Here is a 22,455-nt window from a genome sequence, read left to right as displayed (position 1 = left end):
GTATGGCACAAGGTATAACATTTACCAAAAGTTGAAAAATATACAAATAGTGGGAAAAAGAAATAACGAGGTTGTGTTCATCAAATTCCTTGTATGTGTCCACATACTTGGCGATAATAAAGGATTCTGATTCTGATTCTGATTCATGGACTGTTCAGAAATCTGATGGTGGAAGGGAAGAAGCTGTTCCTAAAACACTGAGTGTGTGTAATCAGGCTGTTATATCTCCTCCCTGATGGTAGTAATCATTAGAGATCATGTACTGGATGGTGAGGTGGAATGATGGAGTTTGCTTTCTTGCACTGCCTCTTGAAGACATCCTCAGTGATGGGGAAAGTTGTGCCTGTGATGGAATTGGTGGAGCTTACAACCCTCTGCAGTTTCTTTTGACCCTCCACAATGGAGCGTCCATTCCAGGTGGTGATGTAACCAGTCAGAATGCTCTTCACCATACATTCTTAGAAGTTTGCTAGGTCCTTTGGTTATGTGCCAAGTATCTCCAGACTCCTAATGAAGTAGAGCCTCTGTTGTGCCTTCTTCATGACTGCATCAATGTGTTGGGCCCAATATCTGAAATGTTGATGCCCAGGAAATTGAAATTGCTCACCCTTTGCACAGTTGAACCCTCAATAAGGATTGGTGCACATTCTCCCAAATTCCCACGATCAGTTGCTTGCTCTTGTTGACATTGAATGCAAGGTTGTTGGTGCTCAACCAACTGAGTTATATCCCTGTACACCTCTCATTGAACATAAGAACATAAGAAATAGGAGCAAGAGCAGGCCATCTGGCCCATTGAGCCCACTCTGTCATTCAATAAGATCATGGCTGATCTGGCCATGGACTCATCTCCACCTACCTGCCTTTTCCCTATAACCCTTAATTCCCCTACTATGCAAAAATCTATCCAACCTGGTCTTAAATATATTTACTGAGGTAGCCTCCACTGCTTCATTGGGCGGAGAATTCCGCAGATTCACCACTCTCTGGGAAAAACAGTTCCTCGTTATCTCCATCCTAAATCTACTCCCCCGAATCTTGAGGCTATGTACCCTAGTTCTAGTCTCACCTACCAGTGGAAACAATTTTTCTGCCTCTATCTTATCTATCCCTTTCGTAATTTTATATGTATGTATAACTTCTCCTCTCATTCTTCTAAACTCCAGCGAGTACAGTCCGAAATTGCCATCTTAGATTCTCTCAACGGCAGTTGTGCCAATGGCAAATTAATAATGGCATTTCAGCTATACCTAGCTACACAGTTATGAATGTAGAGAGAGTAGAGCAGTGGTCTAAGCACCATTGAGGTGTGTCTATGTTAATTGTCAGCACGGACAAGGTGCTATTACTGATTTTCTCTGACTATGGTCTCCTGACAAGGAAGTCAGGATCCAGATGCAGAGCAATGTATAGAAGCTCAGGTGTAGAAGTTTGTTGTCTAGCATGGTTTTGAATGCTGTGCTGTATTCAATAAACAGCAGCCTGATATATATTTGGTTGTATAGGTGCTCCTGTTGAGTGGAGAGCCAGTGAGACAGTGTCTGCTGTAGACAAGTTGTGACAGTAGGCAAATTGCAATGACTTTAGGGCCTTGCTAATACTCGCTATGACCAACCTCTCAATGCACAGTGGATGTGAGTGCTACTGATTGATAGTCAATGAGGCAGCTTGGGCGCTGGAATGACTGCTGCCTGTTTCAAATTCTGACTAAAACAGTGAGAGGTTGAGATGTTCTTGAGCACCTCAGCCAGTTGGTTGGCACAGTGCCCATCAGGGCCTTGCTGTTGGTCCCTATTCACGTGCCAATTTCGGTTTTCCATCTTTTCAGTCAATAACTGACAGTCTATTTGTACCCCTTTCACCTTTCATCCCCTGCACCATACCTAATCTTTCTCTCTAGCACCACAAACCCCAAGCCTCATGCTTGAGGTCCCTGTCAGCCCATATCCATTCTTCAGTCTCTCTCCTTGATCACCAACCTTTCCCTACCTCTTGCCCTATCAGTTGATATCACCTTTAATACTCATGCTAAACATTATAAATGCTGAGGTCATCGTCTTCAATCCTCACCAATTACTCCATACCTTTTCCTGCACCAAACTCTTCAGTACCTCAAGATCATTTCTGCCCTAGAATTGGAACTCAGTTGCATACACATTTGTATGCAGATCATGCATTAAAAATATTTTCTGCAAATTTGGGTATACCAGCAGCAATCTGGGTCATTACAACAAACAGAAACTGTCTGTGGCTGAAGTTTAATCAGCATCAGATGTACACATAATGATATCACAGCTCACACAGCATGCATATCCTCCACTGCTGATAGAAATTCTGCACTTTTACGGGTAACCTAAATGTCATAAGACCACTAGACACTGGAGCAGAATTAGGTTATTCAACTCATCCACTCTGTTTTACCATTCGATCATGGCTTATTTATCATCCCTCTCAACCCCATTCTCCCACCTTCTCCCAATAACCTTCGACACCCTTTCTAATCAAGAAACTCTCGACCTCCACTTTAAATATACCTAATGACTTGACTTTCACAGCTGTCTGTGGCAGTGAATTCAATTCAATTCACAGCGGTTGAATTCAAAAGAAATTCTTCTTCATCTTTGATGAAGCTGAGCATGGCTTAAAAAAATCTGGGAACCCTTGTTCTAAAGGAACCTCCTTCTATCCTCTGGTCCTAGACTCTCCCAGTGTATGAAACATCCACTTCATGTCCACACTATCTAGATCTTTCAATATTGGTTAGGTTTCAATGAGATCTCCCTCATTCTCCTAAACTTCAAAAAATACAAGTCCAAAGCCATCAAATGATCCTCAAACAGTCCTGAACTTAAAACCTTTATTGTTAATTTGGATAAAAACTTTGTTTTAAACATAGTGCATTGAAGAATAAAATACCAGAGAAGTCTGGACTGATACATTGATGTTTTGCATACACCTCTGACCTCACTTTTTAAACAACATGAAAAGTAATTCAGTACCCTGAACTAATCAGCCTTTTCTTTAAAAAAAGAAAGTTGTCGCCAACCTGTTGTGCTCACTGGCCCTTCAATCAGTCTGTAGTCTGTTCCTTTCAGTGGTTTGGAGCCATTTGGGCCCAGGGAGTGATCAGACATGTTCCAAGTAAGGAGGATTTTCTAATACAACTGAGATTGCCTGATTTCTCCTATTGCCTTCCATGTGTTTTACCTCACCTCCAGAGCAGCCTTTCTTGCTGTAGGTCTGTGGCTTCCGCATTGGGGTGTTATTCATGTTCGAACTGCCATCCCAACAATGACACAGCACCTGCAAGATCTATGTACAACTTTAAATGAGAACCACATAGTTTTCTTTCACGTGCATACATCTATGTGCAAAAAGGTGCACCAATTCCTTTTGCATAAATTTACTCACTTTAGCACTAAATTCAAACATACTCCGTGCACCAGAAGAGTGTCAGAAAAAATTTAGTCAACTGGTTTCACCTTCAAAATATTACCTGCAACCATTTTCCAAAATACATGTCAAATTTCTGCCTAAGGTTTGATATGTGACTTGTTTTGCTTAATTTTGTATCTTGTATCTTGTTTCTACCCCAAGGAGTGTAATGCAATGTTTATTATGGTAAGTTAGTTATGTATGGGAGCTTCCTTAATGGATACAAGTTTATTTTTCAAACAGAAAAATTGTTGTGAATCCTGAGGAATAAAACTCTCATACTTTTGCAGGTAAGAGCATTAGATCCAGAATAGACTTCTACCAACTTGGGGTTCCATGGGTAGTGCACTGCTATTACAGCTCAGAATTTAGATTTCATTTCTAGTGTCCTCTGTAAGTGACACGTTTCTTCCTCCGGGTGCTCCAGTTTCCTCCCACAGTCCAAATATTTACTGGTTCATAGGTCATTGTAAATTGTCCTGTGATTAGGCTAGTGTCAAATAGGTGGGTTACTGGCGATGCTGCTCGTTGAGCCAGAAAGGCCTGTCCCACGCTGTATCTCCAAATAAATGTAAAGCTCAACCATTTTCCGATGAATTATTTTTTGTGGTCATGGCTGAACTCCTAATTATTCACCATTGCTCCATACCTTTTGACTACTTTGCACAACAAAGTAAAATAGCAAATTTTGTTTTGTAAATTTCAGTTGATGCCACACCTGCAGCTTCAGGGAAGGCAATTCTAGATTTCTCTTCAGTAATTCCACTCTTAGATGGTGTCACTGCAGCATCAACTGAAGAATCCCAAGCAAAACAGACTCATTGCAAAACAATTTCAGAAAAGGGCCAGAAAGTGGACTCTAAACCCAATTTTACAGATGCTTTATGTCTGGAGCAATCACGCTAAAGAAGGAAGAACAAAAACTACAGTTCCTGGAAATTTAAAATAAACACGGAAAATGCTGGAACACTCAGTTGCTCTGGCAGTGTGTGTGAGTCAAGAAACAGATCAGAGACCCTTCTTCAATGAAAGAAGCTCCATTTATGAATGTAGCTACACAAATGTATATTACGTGAAATCCCCAGTGGGTCCTTATTGTCTTTGTTGCCCAGAAATGAGAGTCGAGAGTGCTGTTTAAATCGTATAAAGTATTTAATACACTCCATATAGTTGGTGAACAATATTGTTTGATTCTTGCTATGGCTGAAGAGCTTGCATATAGTCATAAGTATACTGTCTAGCTGTGTATATTTACATTTGTATTCCTTTTTAACTTCTCCTTTCTAGGAAGTGTGTACAGTGCCATGTATTAAACTACTGGGCAGTATATCCTGCCAATTGCAGCGCCTCATGTTCTCAAATGATGGTAGTGGACCAGATTTCAGGTATTTGTTGCTTTTTGTAGTTTGGTATTTTGTAATGTATGTAGTAATGAAAAGAAGAAAGCAATGAGCAAGACTTTCATTCTTAATACAGATGAAAAATTGACAATATTAGATCACTCACCATTCATCTTCTTAAATTATACAATGCATCTCCATTGATTCATGGCCGGGTAAGTTTTATAATGGTTAGTCATTCAATATCGTTTGGTTTATCCTATGAATAATTCTGATTATTGACTTCACTGAAACTGAATTTCAGGTGTACATATAATTACGTTATAACATGTTTCGTCATGCAACTGAGGGCAAAATTCTGCCTCACAGTACACCAAAAAAGTAGACATTTTTTGAATCACTTGATGAAAACTTGGAAAAACACATTAATCTCAGTGCTTCTGTCTTCAGTTAAGTAATATGAAGAACATTCAGTGAAAGACTATCAAAACCCTGTATTGCTAATTATGTTATTATTTTATATTCCATTATCAGAATCTGAGGAAGAAAAATCACAATACTGTGTCTTTCAAGAAAACGATAAATTGTTATACAAATTTAAAATGGTCACAACGAGCACTGAGAAAGAACTTCTTTATGTACTGAAAGGCCCAGGTGAGTCTCTAATATAATTGAGTAAGGGCATTACTAAAAACTTGAGTTTCTAGTCAGTTTCTCATAGGAAATTCTTTAATTATCTTTAATTACTTTTAATAATCTTTTGTTTAGATTTTTGAATTATTTCAAGTTATAGAATCATCCAGCACAGAAACAGTGCATATTGCTTACCATGTCCAAATCAATATCCATATCAAATGGCAGATGCTGTGTTTAGCAAGATACGTTAGCAAAAAAAAAACAAGGAATGACTACTTATCACAGCCGAAGAAGAATGGAATATGTGGAGGATTATGATATCTGCGATGTGTCACCTCACAGAACCACTTGCACACACTCAACTTTTTTTTTGAGTGGGCTAAGTCCTCCTTAGCATTCAAATGTCAGGGAAACAAACCAGCAACAATCCAAACAAAAACAAAATTGTTGGAAGAACTGAGTCACTCAAGCATCCACCGTCTGTGGGAAGGGAAACTGGTTAACGTTTCCGGTCAGTGATCCTTTCTCAAAGCTGCAGGAAGAGGGGAGGGTTCACTGTTTTCAAGGCAAAGCCAGGAGAGGCATGGACTGTTTGGTAAATAAAGCATACGGCGATCGGTTAAGGCAGATCCGATAAGGAACATGAGGACTGATCATTAGTAAGAAACGTGAGGAGAAAGAAACATAAATATGATAGGGAAAATAATGAGAGAGCAGCTTACCTGATGCTGGAAATTTCATGTTTGTTCTGAAAGTTTGAAAATATGCAGATGGCATATAAGATATTGTTCCTCTAATTTAATTGTAACCACTAAGGCAGTGGAAGAGTTTGCAAGCAGACATGTTGGAATGGAAGTGGGATTGAGTCTGAAGTAACTTGCAATGGGAAGCTAAGGATCATCCCATGGATTGAGAATTGGTGCTCTGCAAAGTAACCATTCAACCTGGAGTCTCCCTGGTGTAGAGGAAGCCACCGTGTGAACACCAAGTGAATTTGAAAATGTGCAAGTTAGTCACTACTTCATCAGGAATGATTGTTTGGCCCTTGGATCCTGGGATAGGAAAAGGCGAATGGACAGCATTGCATCTCGGGTTGCTTGGAAAGGTGCCACAAGACAAGTGGAAGGTGTAATTGAAGAGTAAATGAAGTGAGCAGCCTCCGTGAAACGCAGAAGGGGATGGTTGGGGGTTGGGGGCTGGCAATCATGTTGGAGCGAGCAGAACCTGCAAAGGATAATGCTTTCAAAGCAACAGCAGGTGGAGTGGAATAGGAATAGACAGGAAACTCTTTGTTCTATCCCCGTATAGAGGGGGTGAGAGCAGTCATGTAGGAAATTGAGGAAATGTGGTTGAGATCTCCATCTGCTATTGTGGAGGGGAAGCCCAATTTCAGGAGGAAAGAGGAAATTTGAATGGTATCGAAGAGGAAGGTTCCATCACTGCAACAAATTACATTGAGATGAGTAATACTCAAAAAAGTGAAATGATGACTTACAGGAAGCAGGGTGATAGATGTATTGTAGGGTAACATAAATGGGACAAACGTACAGAATTCACAACCACCGACTCTGAGTTGGCATTTCATTTTATGAGGCTGGTCTGACATGATGACATCGTTACGTAAAGATTTTTAGCGCACTTTTGTGTTTAGGTTTTGGATTTCTTTCTGTTTACCTGGACGACATACTTGTCACTAGTGCATCCAAATCCAAACACGTATGTCATCTCTGCACACTTTTCGAATGCTTAAGCCAATGTGGGTTGATTACCAACCCTGTTATGTGTCAGTCTGGGTAGTCAACCATTGACCTTCTCTGCCATCACATCTTCACAGAAGGTGTGAAACCCCTTCCACCAAAGGTAGCCACTATTATTGATTTCCTACTGCCCCATACTACCAAAAAACTACAGGAGATTTTAGGCATGGTGAATTTCTATCACCCTTTTAATCCATGAGCTACTGAACTTATGCTCCCCTTATATAGTGCACTTAAAGGCAATGCCCCTAATCACTTGCTTGACTGGTCAGCAGACATGACCAGGACATTTGTTGATTTCAAACGAGCACTTTCCAATGCAACTCTACTGGTGCGCCCACTCCCCAATGCACCCATAGCCATTACTACCGATGCCTCGGACTATGCTGTGGATACTGTGCACAAACAGTTGGTTGGAGCTGGGTGGCAGCCACTTGCCTTCTTTAGCCAGCAGCTCCGTTCCCCCAAAAGGAAGTACAGCAAGTTTGACTGTGAGCTCCTCAGTCTCTATCTGGCTGTCCTCCATTTTCATTTTCTTCCAGAGGGTCACCATTTCACAACATTCATTGACCAGAGACCCCTCGTGCATGCGATGGCCAAAATATCAGACCCATGGTCTGCCTGGCAAAACTGCCATGTGGCCTACATATCCAAGTTCAAAACTGATATACAACGTATCAAGGGGAAAAATAATGCTGTGGCCGATTGCTTCTCATGGCCAGGCATTGAGTCTACACCCATACGGGTTGACTATGCTGGCATGGCAGCCGACCAAGTTACTGACCCAGAGGTCCAGGCTTACCGAACAGCAGTCATGGACTGCGGTTGGCTGACTTTAAGTTCAGGAAAGCTGGGCTTTCTCTCCTGTACAATGTCTTAACCAGTCACCCTCAGCCCATTGTGCCCGTAAAGTAGAGGCGGACTGTTTTTGATTCCATACCTGACCTCGTATCTGGGCTGGAAGGCCTCACAGAAACTGGTTGGAATAATGTTTATTCGGCATGGCCTCAGAAAGGGTGTGCGTGAAATGACTGCAACTTGTATGGAGTGCCAGCAGGCAAAATTCAACCATGAACAAAACATGGTGTCAGAATTGGTGCCACAGACTAAGTAAGATCCCCAACAAAAAATAATTTACAGTACGACTATTCTTGTTTGCACATATCTATGAAAAATATCCAGAGACTTATCAACCTAAACTGCCAATGTTAGCTTGCTGACTGTATGCTGTGCACCATGAGGCATGAGCTGAGAAAGGGTGAGGATTGCTAGGCAACACTTTCAAGCTAGACACAAAAGTGAATACATTGTAATAATCTGTGGGCCACTAGCCTGGGGTAGTGCACAGAGACACAGACACAGAAGAGAAGTCAGTCATACTCTAAAAGAAGACTTTTGTAGTCCAAATAAATAAAATACTAAATAAGCAAAAAAACAGGAAAATTGTGCAAATATCTACTTACTTAATAAAGCTCTTCCCCCACCCCCCTCCCACCGATATATTTCATTTCTCTAAAACAGGGGACTTTGAAAGATGGCCCAGATGCTTTGAGAGATTTAGGGTTGCAAGCAATCTAACTCAGGCTTCAGAAGAGCATCAAGTAAGCACACTGATATACTGCATGGCTGACAAAGCAGGTGGGTAGATTGGGACTGACAGATGCTCAGAAAAAGGAGTACAAAATAGTCCAGGACAAATTCAAAGAATATTTCACAGGACAATGAAATATGATATATGGGAGGGCAACATTCAACTCCAGAGAACTGGAACCAAATGAAAGTGTAAATGACTTAATCACAGCATTGCATGTCCTGTCAGACAATTACTTATATGAAAATCTGAGAGATAATCTCATTAGAGACAGGATTGTTTTTGGGCTACTCAACATCAAATTGTCAGGCTGACTTCATTTGCAAGTAAATCTCACCATAGAGAAAGCTATAACTATGGTCCAAGCAGAGTAAGGAAGTTTGTCAGCATCAGGCAGAACTCAGGCACAAAAATGATGCTGAGGTGAAGCTAGAAACAGTATAAAAAGAAGGTACAACAAGGTGCAGTCAGAATGAACAGAAAGGGGTGACAGTAGAGCTCAGCTCAAACAAAACAGACAAGTAAAACAAAGAGCAGGTAAAATGTCCAACTCCAGAAATGCGGCAGGTCTCCATTCCACGTCAAAGAGCTCTGTCCAGAAAAAAGAAGTGAAATTGCACCAGTGTAATAGAGTCGGCTATTATAAAAGCCAGTATCACTCACAGACAGTTCTTCAGGTCAAAGACCATGATTCAGATTAAGAGGGAGCTTTCCTTGTGTTTCTAGATTCAAATAGACAAGACTGGTGTACCATGTTTTAATTGCAAAATGAAGCAGTGACTTTCAAAATGGACACGGGGCAGATGTCACCGCCATCCCCGAATGTTTGTTTACAAAACTGGTGAAGGAAACAGGCATTGAGCTAAGTCAGCAAGGAAAGTGCTAATGGGGCCAGGGAAACATAAGCTCAGTGTGAAAGGAATGTTTTCTACTCCCATCCGTAAAAATGAGAAACAGTTAAAAGTGGATGTTCATGTTGTTCAGAATCTATTCTCACCACTACTGGTATGATATGCCATTGAGAATTGCAAAGTTGGATTTGCTAAACAGTGTTCAGTGGCAGGACAATTATCTGGTGTTGTTCACAGGCTTGGGTGTACTGAAAGAAGAGTACCTTATCCCACTGAGGCCAGGAGTGACATCTTACTCTCTGATCACGGCAACGTGTATACCAGTCCCATTGATAAACAAAGTCAAAGCTGACATTGAGGGAATGGAAGCACTTAACATTGTAGCTAGAGTGAATGGACCTACTGACTGCTGTGTTGGCATTGTTCCTGTTCCCAAGCCAGATGGCAGAGTGAGGATCTGTGTTCATCTGATAAAATTGAGTAATGCTATGATAATGCATGATACTCACTTTTGGCACCCCATTAGCCCATGAACTCTTTCGGATGAGGATGGACCAAATTTTGAAGGGACTGGAAGGAGTAGTCTATCACATGGATGATACATTTATCTTTGGAGGCTCAGGTGAGGAATGTGACAAAGCTGCCTTGGAGAAACTGAAACAAGTTGGAACCACCCTGAACAAAAATAAAACCAAATTTGCAAAGATGGAGATGAAGTTCTTAGGCCACCAGCTGTCACTGTAAGGAGTGCAACCAGATTCAGACAAATTGGCGGGAGTTTGGAACATGGAACAACCTACAAAGGTATCAGATATCTGCAGTTTTCTTGGCATGGTATACCAGCTGGGAAAGTTCATTCCAGATTTCATGGAAAAAACAAGGCCACCACGGGACTTCCTCGCTCAGAGAGCATTTAGACCTAGTATGCACTACAGGAGAAGTAATTTTCATCATTTAAAGCAGAGCTTATCTCTCCGTGAATATTAGCATTCTTTGATCCAAACAGAGCAACCAAGGTCTCAACAACTGCTTCTTCCTTTGGCCTTGGGGGAGTGCTCACTGCAGTGTTGTATGTAAACTGGTGGAACATGCATCAAAAGCACTTCCGCCAGTACCTACTCATACACCCAAATCAAAAAAGAGACACTGATGCTAGCTCTCGTATGGGCTTGTGAACGCTTCAGTTGCTACTTGATAGTCACTAAATTCCTACTTGAAACAGACCGGCTACTTGTCAGCCTCAACTTGAAACACTTGGATGACTTACCTCCATGTTTGCAAAGATTCAGAATGAGGCTCATGTGATACTTATATGAAATTGAACATGTGCCCTGCAAATCTTTCACAACACCAGACCCTGTCAAAGAGGCCACGCAAAAGTGAGTGGACCATAGCTCATTCCACCCTCATGGGAGATACCAATATCTGCTTAGCTCAGGTACTTGAAAACTTTCCTGCATTACAGAGTAAACTGGATAAAATCCTCACTGAGTTGGAAAAGGACCAAATCTGCAGCAAGGTTATGGAATACTGTGAGCATGGATGGCCAGCTGTTCCAAAAGGAATTCACAAACTCAGACCTTTCTGGTTTGAAAGAGACACACTCACCTTTCTTGATGGTTTGCTGCCAAAGGGCTCCAGACATCATTCCTGCTTCTATGCACAGAGAAATCATCAGTCAAATCCACCAAGGACATCAAGGCATCAAACAATGTTGCCTAAGAGCAAGGCAATCTGTGTGGTCACCTGGGAAATTATGTAAAGCAATGTGAAGCATGCAGGAAATTGCACAAAAATCATTCTGATCCTTTCAGTCCCCCACAGAATTCCCAGCCTTTCCATTGCAAATTGCAGGCTCAGACATTTTTGAGCTGAAAAGAGACAAATATCTTCTCATTGTGGATTACCACTTACAGAATGTAGAAGTGTCCAAGTTGTCCTCACCCTCAGCAGCAGGCATACAGCACCTGAAAACTGTATTCACTCACCATGGAATACCAATGACACTTGTGCCAGACAATGGTTCACATTTCAGGGGCTCAGAATTCAAAACCTTTGCTAGGCTCTATGAGTTCAAACACCAGACAAGCAGTCCACAGTACCCACAGGCAAATGGAGAAGTGGAAAAAGCAGGGAAAACTGTTCAGAGTCTCCTACTGAAGGCTAAAGACCCCTACAAAGAACTGCTAGCTTATCGCTCCACACCTCTTGTGAATGGCTACAGTACAGCAGAGCTGTCAATGGGTTGGAGTTTGAGAACAAGCTTACCTGTTCTTCCTTCCCTTCTCCAACCTCACTGACTGGACTTAGACAAAGTGAGACATTTTTGAAAAAACACAGCATGAGAAAATGAAGAGCATGCATGATCTCAGACACAGAGCAAAATTTTTGCTCACTGCTCAGGAGTGGTGAAACTATTGTGTTTCAGACCAATCCACTGAAGAAACAATAGTCCATCAGCATGCACCATGTTCGTTTGTGATAGGACATGACAAGGTGAAATCAGATGGAACAGGTGTGCGTGTGTGCACCTTCAAAGTCCACGAAAAGTAGAGGAAGTATTAGAGTGGCCTGATCTTATGATGAGTACTACTTACCTGAGGTGGACACATCTGTTCAAGAATCTCCATCCTCTCTAACACTTCCAGGAACTTATAATGGATCGGGTCATTTATCTGTCCCACCACAGAAATATACTCCATAGCCTAATAGCTTAGGAGAAGTGACTAAAGAGGCAGAATAATCCTCTCGCTTTGGTGAAGTGCACAGGCAATCTGCCCTGACTCTATTAGATTTAGTGGTTTTTAAAAAGAGTTCTAATGTTGAAAACATTTCACAAAAGGAGACCATTCTTTTAAAAAAAAGAATTGGCGGAAAAGGAGGAAAATAAAGTGAGAGAGACTGTTAAAAATGAAGAAAAAGAGATAGTTATAATGTTGGCAATTCTTTTTTATATTTATTTTAAGGAGCATAAGTTACATGCTATAGGTGAAGTGAACTGAATCATTCAATTTCAGTGATATAATTTCAATACTATAGACAAGAAGTCCATACCTAGGAGATGTAGCAATAGCTAATAGCGTTACTCCCATGCTACTCAGTTAACCACTCCCACATGAGAGGAGTTCACATACAGCACAAGGAGGGATCAATAAAGTTTAGCTGAGAATCCTGCATGCTGGCATCCTGGTGTGCTCTGCACTATTCCTCAATATCGAACACAACACTGTCTACATGAATGCTAGTGAACATAAAAGCAACTTTAACAAACTGAAAGGGAAGTACAGACTACTGCTGTTAACTTGATGTCACAGTTTACTCAAAAAAGATTGAGTTATCTGAATTTTATTTTCAACTTATTTTAATTAACATATTATTTGAATTATATAGTATTGAATTCAGAAGAGTGGAATTTACAACCATAGCAATCTATAAACACAACAGTTCTGAAGACTTAGTTCATTTTATTTATAAGTTGTAACCTGTAAAATTAGTTGCTTATTATAAGTACAGAGTAAATTAATTTTGATCATTTCGAATATTTTTGAACATCCATGCACAGTAATTACACAACATTTGAAGTGAAATTTGAATGTGAAGCATTTCTGTTTTTAGATTTGTCTCCGGACTCTAATTAATATTATTGTTTTCCAGAATACTATTCTAGACACAAGATTCTTGCAACATTTCTTATCTTTTCTGCTGGTACAGTCATCACAGGATTAATCATTGTGATCGTAATCAGGCAGATAATGATGCACTGGAATTCAAATGAATCAACTCACCCTGGAAATAATTGCACAGTATCTCCTCCACAAAAAGTAGAACTTATAGGTTACAGATTTACAAGTAGCCAGAAAGTTTAAAAAGTGTTTAGATAGTTTCTGGTAAATTATTGTGATGAAAATATGCTGATATAAACTACTGAAGGTGTAAATTTACTTCCCTTTTTAAGGAAGGAACTTCGTTATCTATAGTTAGTTCAAATACTGTATCTTTCAAGCATGACAAACCAGAAGGGTTTCATGCATACATTGACAAGTGACAAGTAATTCAGAACAGTAAATTACAATAGAAACTTTAAAGAATAGTGTAGGATCTCAAACTGGTTAATATATTTCAAATCATCAGAATGTGGAAGGCAATGAACATTCACTCTGCTCTGACCCATTCAGAAGGGCAGCATTGTCAACTGCCTACAATATTAATTGCTTATTGCATTCAGATTTGAAGGTTTCTGCCAGATTTATTGAATGAGGAAATCTGTGCCATAGAGAGAAATTATTCTTGGCTGCCAATGCAAACAAAACAGCAGAATTGGAAAATCTATTTGATAAGTATAAAGTGGGTTGCCGATTAATTATTAGTTGCTTTCTGCTATAGCCCAAATTTCAGCCCTAGATTTTGATTACTCTCCATAAACAAAACTTCCTAGCACCAATCTATCTATATATTTATGACCTATACTCATTTATTCTAAGATTACAGCTTAACTTTAAGTCACGTTCTTCATTTTCCTTTTTTATACTATTTACAAATACTATCTCAGTTACCTCCCATTAGAAATGAATACCTTCACTTGCTTCTTTTTTCTGTTATAATTCAGTACTGTGAAATAGATTTTTTTTCTGAGAGAACAGCTTCCATGTATCTGAATACTAGATATAACACGAGATTGCATTTAGTCTTCAAGATAACATATCACGTGATGAATTGATATTTTGACTTTACTGCAACCTCAGATGAATTATATCTCATTCAGACTCAAACTAATGGAAATTAAATGTGAATTAAATTGTAAGTAATGACCACAAGAGAGCTATCCTATAATTCTGAACATACCAGCATTTCTTCAAAACTTTTTATTTGATAATATGCTGTAACTTATGTGAACTATGGCTCCAAGAACTAGTCTTTGTGCAATATACTTGTAAGCAAATCCCTGGAAATAATAGAAATATTATTGTGATTTCTACAAAGTACACATTTACAAAATGATCACCAATATTGAATTGGTTCCAAATACAATCTGTGAAAATAATTCTCAAGAAAGTAAATACTGTGATCATTAATTAACAATTTCACCTTCTTTTACTCTCAGTGTTATATTTCTGATCATCAGTATCTATACTTACTTTCAATTGCTATTTATGTTTTTAAATATTTTGAAATTGCTGATGTATTTTTAATAAGTATAGTAAGCATATACTGATTATCCGAAATAAAGTGGGTATGAACTTCCATGGTAGAACCCTATTTATAAGCCGGTTGTGCTAAAATTAGCCATGTGACACTTCACAACGCTGATGAGGTTACTCATTACATCTTTGCTTCAGATTTCAAAGCCCATGTTTTGTTAGAAGAAGTTCCTTAAAATTATAGTCAACAGTCTCTCTCAACCCTTGAAACTAAGCATGATCCAAGGTTTTCCAGGATGTGCACTTATTATTACTTTCTGTCACATGTTATTCATTGTAATGAAAACATCCCCTGTTTACCTTCAGTTTCTCTATTCCTGTGCGATTTTTATGGGTAACCAATCTTTTCCTAAAGTTACCAATATTTCACCATTTACATCAATTTAATCAAAAGAAGGGCTGATTTTAATTATCAACAGTAGCAGAAGAATGTTTGCAGAGGATCAAGCACCCTATTTGATTTTGCTTTTCAGTCAAAAACCATACAATTGATCTCAAAAAAAATCTTCAAATTCAGTTTTAAGTCTTCATCATCCACTTATAAGCAGAATCTCACATAATGTATTTGCCTTAAGTCTAATAATATATTTATTTAATAACCAATAGTGTTGTTGATTTACATGTAGCTATATGTACAAGTGTGTATGCATAAACAAACTTTCATGTTTTTTTGTGTAATGTTTTTGCTGTAGAACTGTGAAGTACTTTTTAATGCACTGGAGATATTCTGTTTGTGAGACAGTCATAAAATTAACATTCAGCTTTATAATTTATGTGAGGTTAACCAAGTTTTACAGGGTCAAAAGCAAGGGCAGTTGTTTTAAAGATGAAACTGTGTAATTGTTTATATCCGCTGTTGGGTTTCTTGAAGTGAGTTGTCCTATCTGACCATTTACTTCCAGCATTACTGTGCATATTATCAGCACATTATTGTTTTTAATTATAACCCTGGAACATAATGGTAGAGGAGCATTTGAGCCAAGTTACATTTTCTATTATATTAATTTAAAGGGGCATTTTAAAAAAATAGCAATTTAGAATCTGAATTAACATAATATTCATAAACATCTCAAAGAGTACAGAGGTTGAATTCTCATATATGCTTTGTGCTCTTATTTTGCATGTGTTAGAATTACCCCAGATTTGGTGGTTCAAGTGTAATTATATCCCTGAGCATTAACATTATATTTCATTCTTTAACCAAAATGAGGAAAGCATTAAATTAGAATTATTTTGTTATAGCTCTGTAGTTTGCATACTGGTGTTTCCTACTATCAACACAACCCATTTCAAGGATGACAAATATCCCAAGCTTTTCATTTTCTTAGTCACCTTGCATATTTCTAAAACGTGCAATGATGCCACTGCTATCTTTGAAATGGTACAACAGCAATTGAAAAGAATTGCAGGTCAACTTTTATTTGAATAGTATAGCTTGGCCTGCAATAACACAACCAATTATTTCATAATAGAAATTCTTGAACTTACCAGAGGCATTGGTTAACACTATGCACTTTAGAAAACAACATAATCAGCAACTGGTACAATTTCTCACATTAATTACTGAAATGATAAAATAGCAATAGAATGTCAATCCCCAACTCTAAAACTTGCACTAACAATTAACTAAACTTCTCTTATTTATTATGAATTCTGATCCATAGAATAAATAATTATATAATATCTGAGTTTCAGTAAATTATTTTGATTTCTTTATAGAGGCGATAATTTTAGGTTTACACTTGGTGTCTGTAAAATGTTATATTCTTAAAGAATCTAAGACAATAGTTAACATACTGTGTGTTAATATGTTGTTTAAGCATGTTATTACCAAAGTGGTTTATTCTTGCAGTCTCACATAATGATGATGCATTTGTCTTCAAAATTGCTGCTAATTAATCATTGAATGCTGCAAATGGCTATTTAATTGATTCTCTGCAAACCTCTGATAGAGATATCGAAGGTCTAAAATGGATGAAGTATGATCAGTTAATGAGGGTTCTTTGTTCAAACATCATAAGCTAAATAAACACCATGCAACATGGTCCTAAATTATTTCTAAAAAAAAACTAATCTGATTTTTCATGTCCAAGTTACAAAGCACAAATGCAATCCAATTACTTAAACAGGCTATCTAATTATTTTAGACATTCACATCACATCAATTATAAACATTTTAGAAACATTTTATTATCATAAGATGTATGTTTTTGCCTAGAAATTCAATTCTAGAGTGATCCAAGAGCCTCTGCTGGAACATGTGCAATGGTGGCCTCTGTGACTTTTAACTATTCATACATTGCTCAGTGACAGAACTAGTTAAACATTTCAATACTGTGAGGCCTACTTTGGCATTACTTAAAAGGTTCTTGCCAAATACAGTCACAGATTATCGAGTTCAACATTGGTTGCTTACTCCAGGTAATTCTACGGCCTGTTACACCACTGGCGTTTAGAACAGTAATGAAGGTCCTACATCTTTGGTGCTGTTCAGGACTTCCATCATTGTGTCAGTAGCTCATTCTTCACTACTGTCAATCATGCAAGTTCTGGGTGGAGACTCAGGAACTCTGTCAAACTCAGATGTAGAAAGGTTCTGCATTAATGTTTCCATAATAGTTTTGTTTTACCAGTCAGGGTTGTTAGCCCTGAGCTGAACCCCCAATCCTGGAGGACTGGTGGACCACTCTTAGTCTGGCCTCTACCCTTTGACCTGTTTGGCGTGGGTGAACCTACCAAGAGCCAAAGCATAGAGTGCTTTGCCATAATAACTCCAGCCATAATAGCTCCCCAGCTCACTGAAGTATGCAAGCCTCCAAACTCTTCAGGTCAGTTTACAAGTTAAAAGCTTACTACCAATGGAAATTTTGGGGTTAAGAAAAGTCATCCTTATGACTGTTCTTCCTCATTAACCCTATCCTCCTTACCCTAAAGGTCATTTCCTCTATCTTTTTTTTCTAAATGAGCACAATACCAAGTACTCTGGCCCCAAACAAAATGCTGTACGCTTATTTTGTTACTAAATAAGTTTTGATGCACAGGAAAGTTACAGGTTCATTTGTACATGGTGATGCTACCAGGGCTGAGGAAATTGGAAGTTGAAGACTTCTTTTCATAACATTGCAGACCAATACTCAACTCGAACATTGCAACAAATTGCAGACTTCGAATAAACCAGTCTGGTTGCTTAATCAACAAACCTAGCACTGAATATTGACAAATTTGTAGCATTTTAAAATTATATTGTAGTGTTATTTTTTTTAATAATTTCTTTGATTACTGTTGTTATATATTACAATACTAAATAGTTGAGACTACTTTTACAATAAAAACAATAATTATTAAGACTGTAACATTGTTTTCCTTTCAAAATATTCTCCTGTAATTACTTGGCAAAATTATGGCTTTTGTAAGTGTTTTCAAATGTTCTGTTGAATAAAACTTCATTTGTTGCATGGACAGCAAACCAAAATGTTTTAACCATTTGTCAGAGGCTTTTTCCCAAGGCTGACATGGCTAGCATGAGAGGGCACAGGTTTAAGGTGCTTGGAAGCAGCTACAGAGGAGGTGTCAGGGCTAAGTTTTTTTATGCAGAGTGGTGAGTGTGTGGAATGGGCGACGTTGGTGGAGTTGGATATGATAGGGTATTTTAAGAGACTCCTGGACAGGTACATGGAGCTCAGAAATATGGAGGGCTCTGGGAACCCTAGGTAATTTCTAAAGGTAAGGACATGTTCGGCACAGCTTTGTGGGCCGAAGGGCCTGTATTGTGCTGTAGGTGTTCTATGTCTATGTTTCCATTTGCATTTCAGGAGGAAACGTCAGTGATAGCTTGAGAATCTGAGTCATCCAGTTGTATATGGCAGATTTCTATGATGGTTTATGAAATATGGCATGAGCAGGATCCTGATGCACTTTGCCCCTGTGCATATGACAAAAATCACACTGGGAACTTCCCATTTGTTTGAGGCCATTGAACTTCCTCGTGATGATCTGCCATGCCATTTTACTCCTAGGATCTCTTTCAGAGTTATGAAATGTCTGATTAACATTTACCTCACTATTTTATCAGAACACATGCTAACTGTCAGAGACGTTATTCATTGAGTGAAGTAGCAAGAACAGCAGGCAGTCATCTTCCATGATTATAATTATGTCTTTAAATATGCTTCCTTTTAATATACAAAAACCATTGTTTATTTATTTAGAGATAAAGCACAGAACAGGCCCTTCTAGCCCAACAAGGTGCACCACCTGCAATCCACCTATTTAACCCTGGTTTAATCACAGGAAAATTTACAATGACCAATTAACCTACTAACCCATACATCTTTAGACTGTGGGGCGAAACAGGAACACCGAAAGGAAACGCATATGGTTTGCAGGGAGAATGACCAAACTCCTTCCACACAGCGTTGGAATTGAACTCCGAACTCTGGAATACCTCAAGCTGTAATCTTGTCGCCCTACTGCTACACTACCCTGGCACCCTCACCTTTGTAATCATTGTTCTGATGTTACAAAGTCTAACGTAGCTCATAAAGATTATTCAAAAATACTCGATGTGCTAAATTGGGCTACACCATGAGAATCTAATAATAGGAAAAGGTAAGGCTACTTTACTGTATACAATTATGTCAATCTGATTTTGCTCTTTATTCTAATCCACATCTGCTCCCCATACTTCATGACACCTTGTCTTCTAGAAATCTGTCTTAGACTCGAATCCCCTGCCCCATAATTCTCATGTGCATGGAAACTCCTTACCCTTCCATTAAATGGAAAACTGCCTTTTCCGAATTAATGCTCCTAGTTCCAGATTTTACTGAGAGGAAACAGCTCTATGCAGGCTGATAAATTTCATATTTCATCTTCTAGTAAGTATGGGCCCAATCTGCTTTGTGCGTCAGTTCCAGAAATCAAGTTGGTGAACTCTCTTCAATTTCCCTCCAATGCAAATATATTTAAATTTAAATGAAGAAATTCAAACTATGTGTGGTACATTGCGTATAGTTTCATCAGTGCCCTGCACGATTGTAATAATACATTGTTACTTTTCAACTCTATCACTTTTGCAAGTAAGACCAACATTACATTTGTCTTCATAATTGATTCTTAGGTCTGCATTCTAACAATGTGCTTCATTTACGAGGACAGCAGGATTCTGCAGTTTTTCCACTTAAGCTATATTCTGTTCTTCCTAGCAGCGTGGATAAGCTCACGCTCTGCTTCCTCATATTATACTCCGTCTGCCATATTTTTGCCCAAGCACTCAACTTATCATATGTTCTCCTCATAACTGTTTTCCTTCCCTTCTGTACTGTCAGCAAGTTTAGTTACAGGAAAAATTAATCCAGTCTTTAATAGCTATTTTGTTTATGTGACCATGAGACCACAAGATAATAAGACAGAGTTGCAGAATTAGGCCATTCAGCCCATTGAGTCTGCTCCGCCATTCCATCATGGCTGATATACTATCCCTCTCAATCCCATTCTCCTTACTTCTCACTGTGACCTTTGAGGCTTCAACTAATCAAGAAACTATAAACCGCTGATTTAAATATACTCAAAACCTAGCTTCCACAGTCATCCAGTGGCAATGGATTCCATAGATTCACTAACATCTGGCTAAAGAAGTTTCTTATCATATGGTTTCCAAATGTACTTCCCTCCATTCTGATGCTGTGTGTTTTGGTCCTAGACTGACCCACTATAGGAAGTATCTTCTCCACATCCACTCTGTCTGGGCCTTTCAATATTCAATATTTCAATGAGATTCCCCCCACTCCCCATTCTTCTAAACTCAAGCAAGTATGGGCCCAGAGCCATCAAACACTCCTCATATATTAATCATTCCATTTCCAGAATCATTCTCATAGATCTCCTCTGGACACCCCCCCCCCCCCCACATACACACACACACCAATGCCTGAAAATCTTTGGTCCAAACCTGCTCACAATATCCAAGTATGATCTGATGACTGCCTTATAAAGCCTCAGTGTCACATCCTTGCACTTATATTCCAGTCCCTCAAAATGAGTGCTAATATTACATTGTCTTCATTTCCACCACCTTTATTCCTTTTACAAAAGTGCATGATCACACACTTCCATACAGTATATTCCATCTGACCCTTTACTCATTCTCCTAATTTGTCAAGGTCCTTCCAAGAACTCCCTGCCTCCTCAACTCTACCTGTCTCTCTACCTATCTTTGTATAGCCTGCGAACCTGAGCACAAAACCATCAACTCCATCATCCAAGGTGGTGATATATAGCTTGAAGTGATCCCAATTCCAAACCCTGCAGAACACTGTGGCACCAGCAGCCAACCAGAATAGGCTCCTTCTGCCAATCAGCAATCTTCTACCCACGCTAGTATCTTTCCTGTAATACCATGGGCTCTTATCTTGTTAAGCACCCTCATGTGTGGCACTTGCAAAAGGCCTTCTCAAAATTCAAGTAACCAACATCCCCTGACCCTCCTTTGTCTGTCCTACCTGTTCTTTCCTCAAAGTATTCCAACAGATTTGTTAGGCAAGACTTCCCCTTAAGGAAACTATGCTGGCGTTGGCCTACTATAGCATAAGCCTCCAAGTATCCCGAAGCATCCTTAATAATGGACTCCAACATCTTCGTAAGCACAGAAATCAGACCAGCAGGCCTATAATTTCCTTTCTTCAGCCTCCTTCCTTTCTTAAAGAGTCACATTTGCAAATTTGAAATGCACCAAAACCATTCCAGAATATTGTGATTCTTGAAAGTTCTAATGCCTCCACAATCTCTTTAGTTACCTCTTTCAGAACCCTGGGATGTAGTCCATCTGGTCCAGATTACCTATCTACCTTCCGACCTTTCAGCTTCCCAAGCACCTTCTCCTTAGTAACAGCAACTGTACTTCTGCCCTCAGGCACCCTTGAATTTCTGGCGTACTGCTAATGTCTTCCACAGTGACGATTGATGCAAAATACTTATAAAGTTCATCTGCCATTTCTTTGTCCCCCATTACTACCTCTCTAGCATCATTTTCCAAGGTCCAAATATCCACTCTCACTCCTCCTTTACTCTTCATTTATCTGAAAGAACATTTGACATTCTCTTTTATATTTTTGGCTCCTTACCTTCATAATTCGTCTTTTCTCTTCTGATTTTTTTTTCAGTTGCCTTCTCTTGGTTTTTAAAAGCTTCCTAATCCTCTATTTTCACATTAATATTTGCTATATTGTATGCCTCTTTTTTGCTTTGATGCTGTTTTTGACTTCCCTTCTCATCCATGGTTGCCTCATCCTCCCTTTCAAATATTTCTTCTCGATATCTATCCTGCACCTTCTAAATGGCCCCCAGAAACTCTAGCCACAATCCCTGCTAGTGTCCCCTTCTACCCTTCTTTCAGCCACATCTCAGTGATGCCCACAATGTCTTACTTGCTAGATTTTCATTGAGCTACAAGATCAGCTACCTTATTCCGTACGCTGCGTGCTCTCCAATAAAACAGCTTCATCCTGCATTCAGGATGATTGTTTTTACTTCCCCCCGCCCCACTACACTTAGCCTCATTCCACTGACTGTAATTTTGCCCAATTCACCTGTTTGTCCACCCTCACCATCTCACTAAACACTGCCTCAACTTGTATACCAATGGCTCCA

The 22,455-nt window shown here is 39.1% G+C and overlaps 1 protein-coding gene across 1 annotated transcript in view; it reads left to right on the top strand.

Annotated features, from left to right (window-relative positions):
• itgb8 (integrin, beta 8) overlaps positions 1–18,153 on the top strand; it is a 115,122-nt gene extending 96,969 nt beyond the window's left edge. The window contains exons 12-14 of the mRNA XM_072253364.1: positions 4,723–4,820; positions 5,310–5,429; positions 13,265–18,153. Of these exons, the coding sequence (XP_072109465.1) occupies positions 4,723–4,820; positions 5,310–5,429; positions 13,265–13,476 (430 nt within the window). The 3' untranslated portion in view covers positions 13,477–18,153. The remainder of the gene's footprint in view (positions 1–4,722; positions 4,821–5,309; positions 5,430–13,264) is intronic.
• Positions 18,154–22,455: the final 4,302 nt, after the last annotated feature.

This window comes from Mobula birostris, chromosome 3 (genome assembly GCF_030028105.1).
Source record: "Mobula birostris isolate sMobBir1 chromosome 3, sMobBir1.hap1, whole genome shotgun sequence".
NCBI classification, from domain to species: Eukaryota; Metazoa; Chordata; class Chondrichthyes; order Myliobatiformes; family Myliobatidae; genus Mobula; species Mobula birostris.
This window is presented reverse-complemented; position numbering and strand designations above follow the sequence as displayed.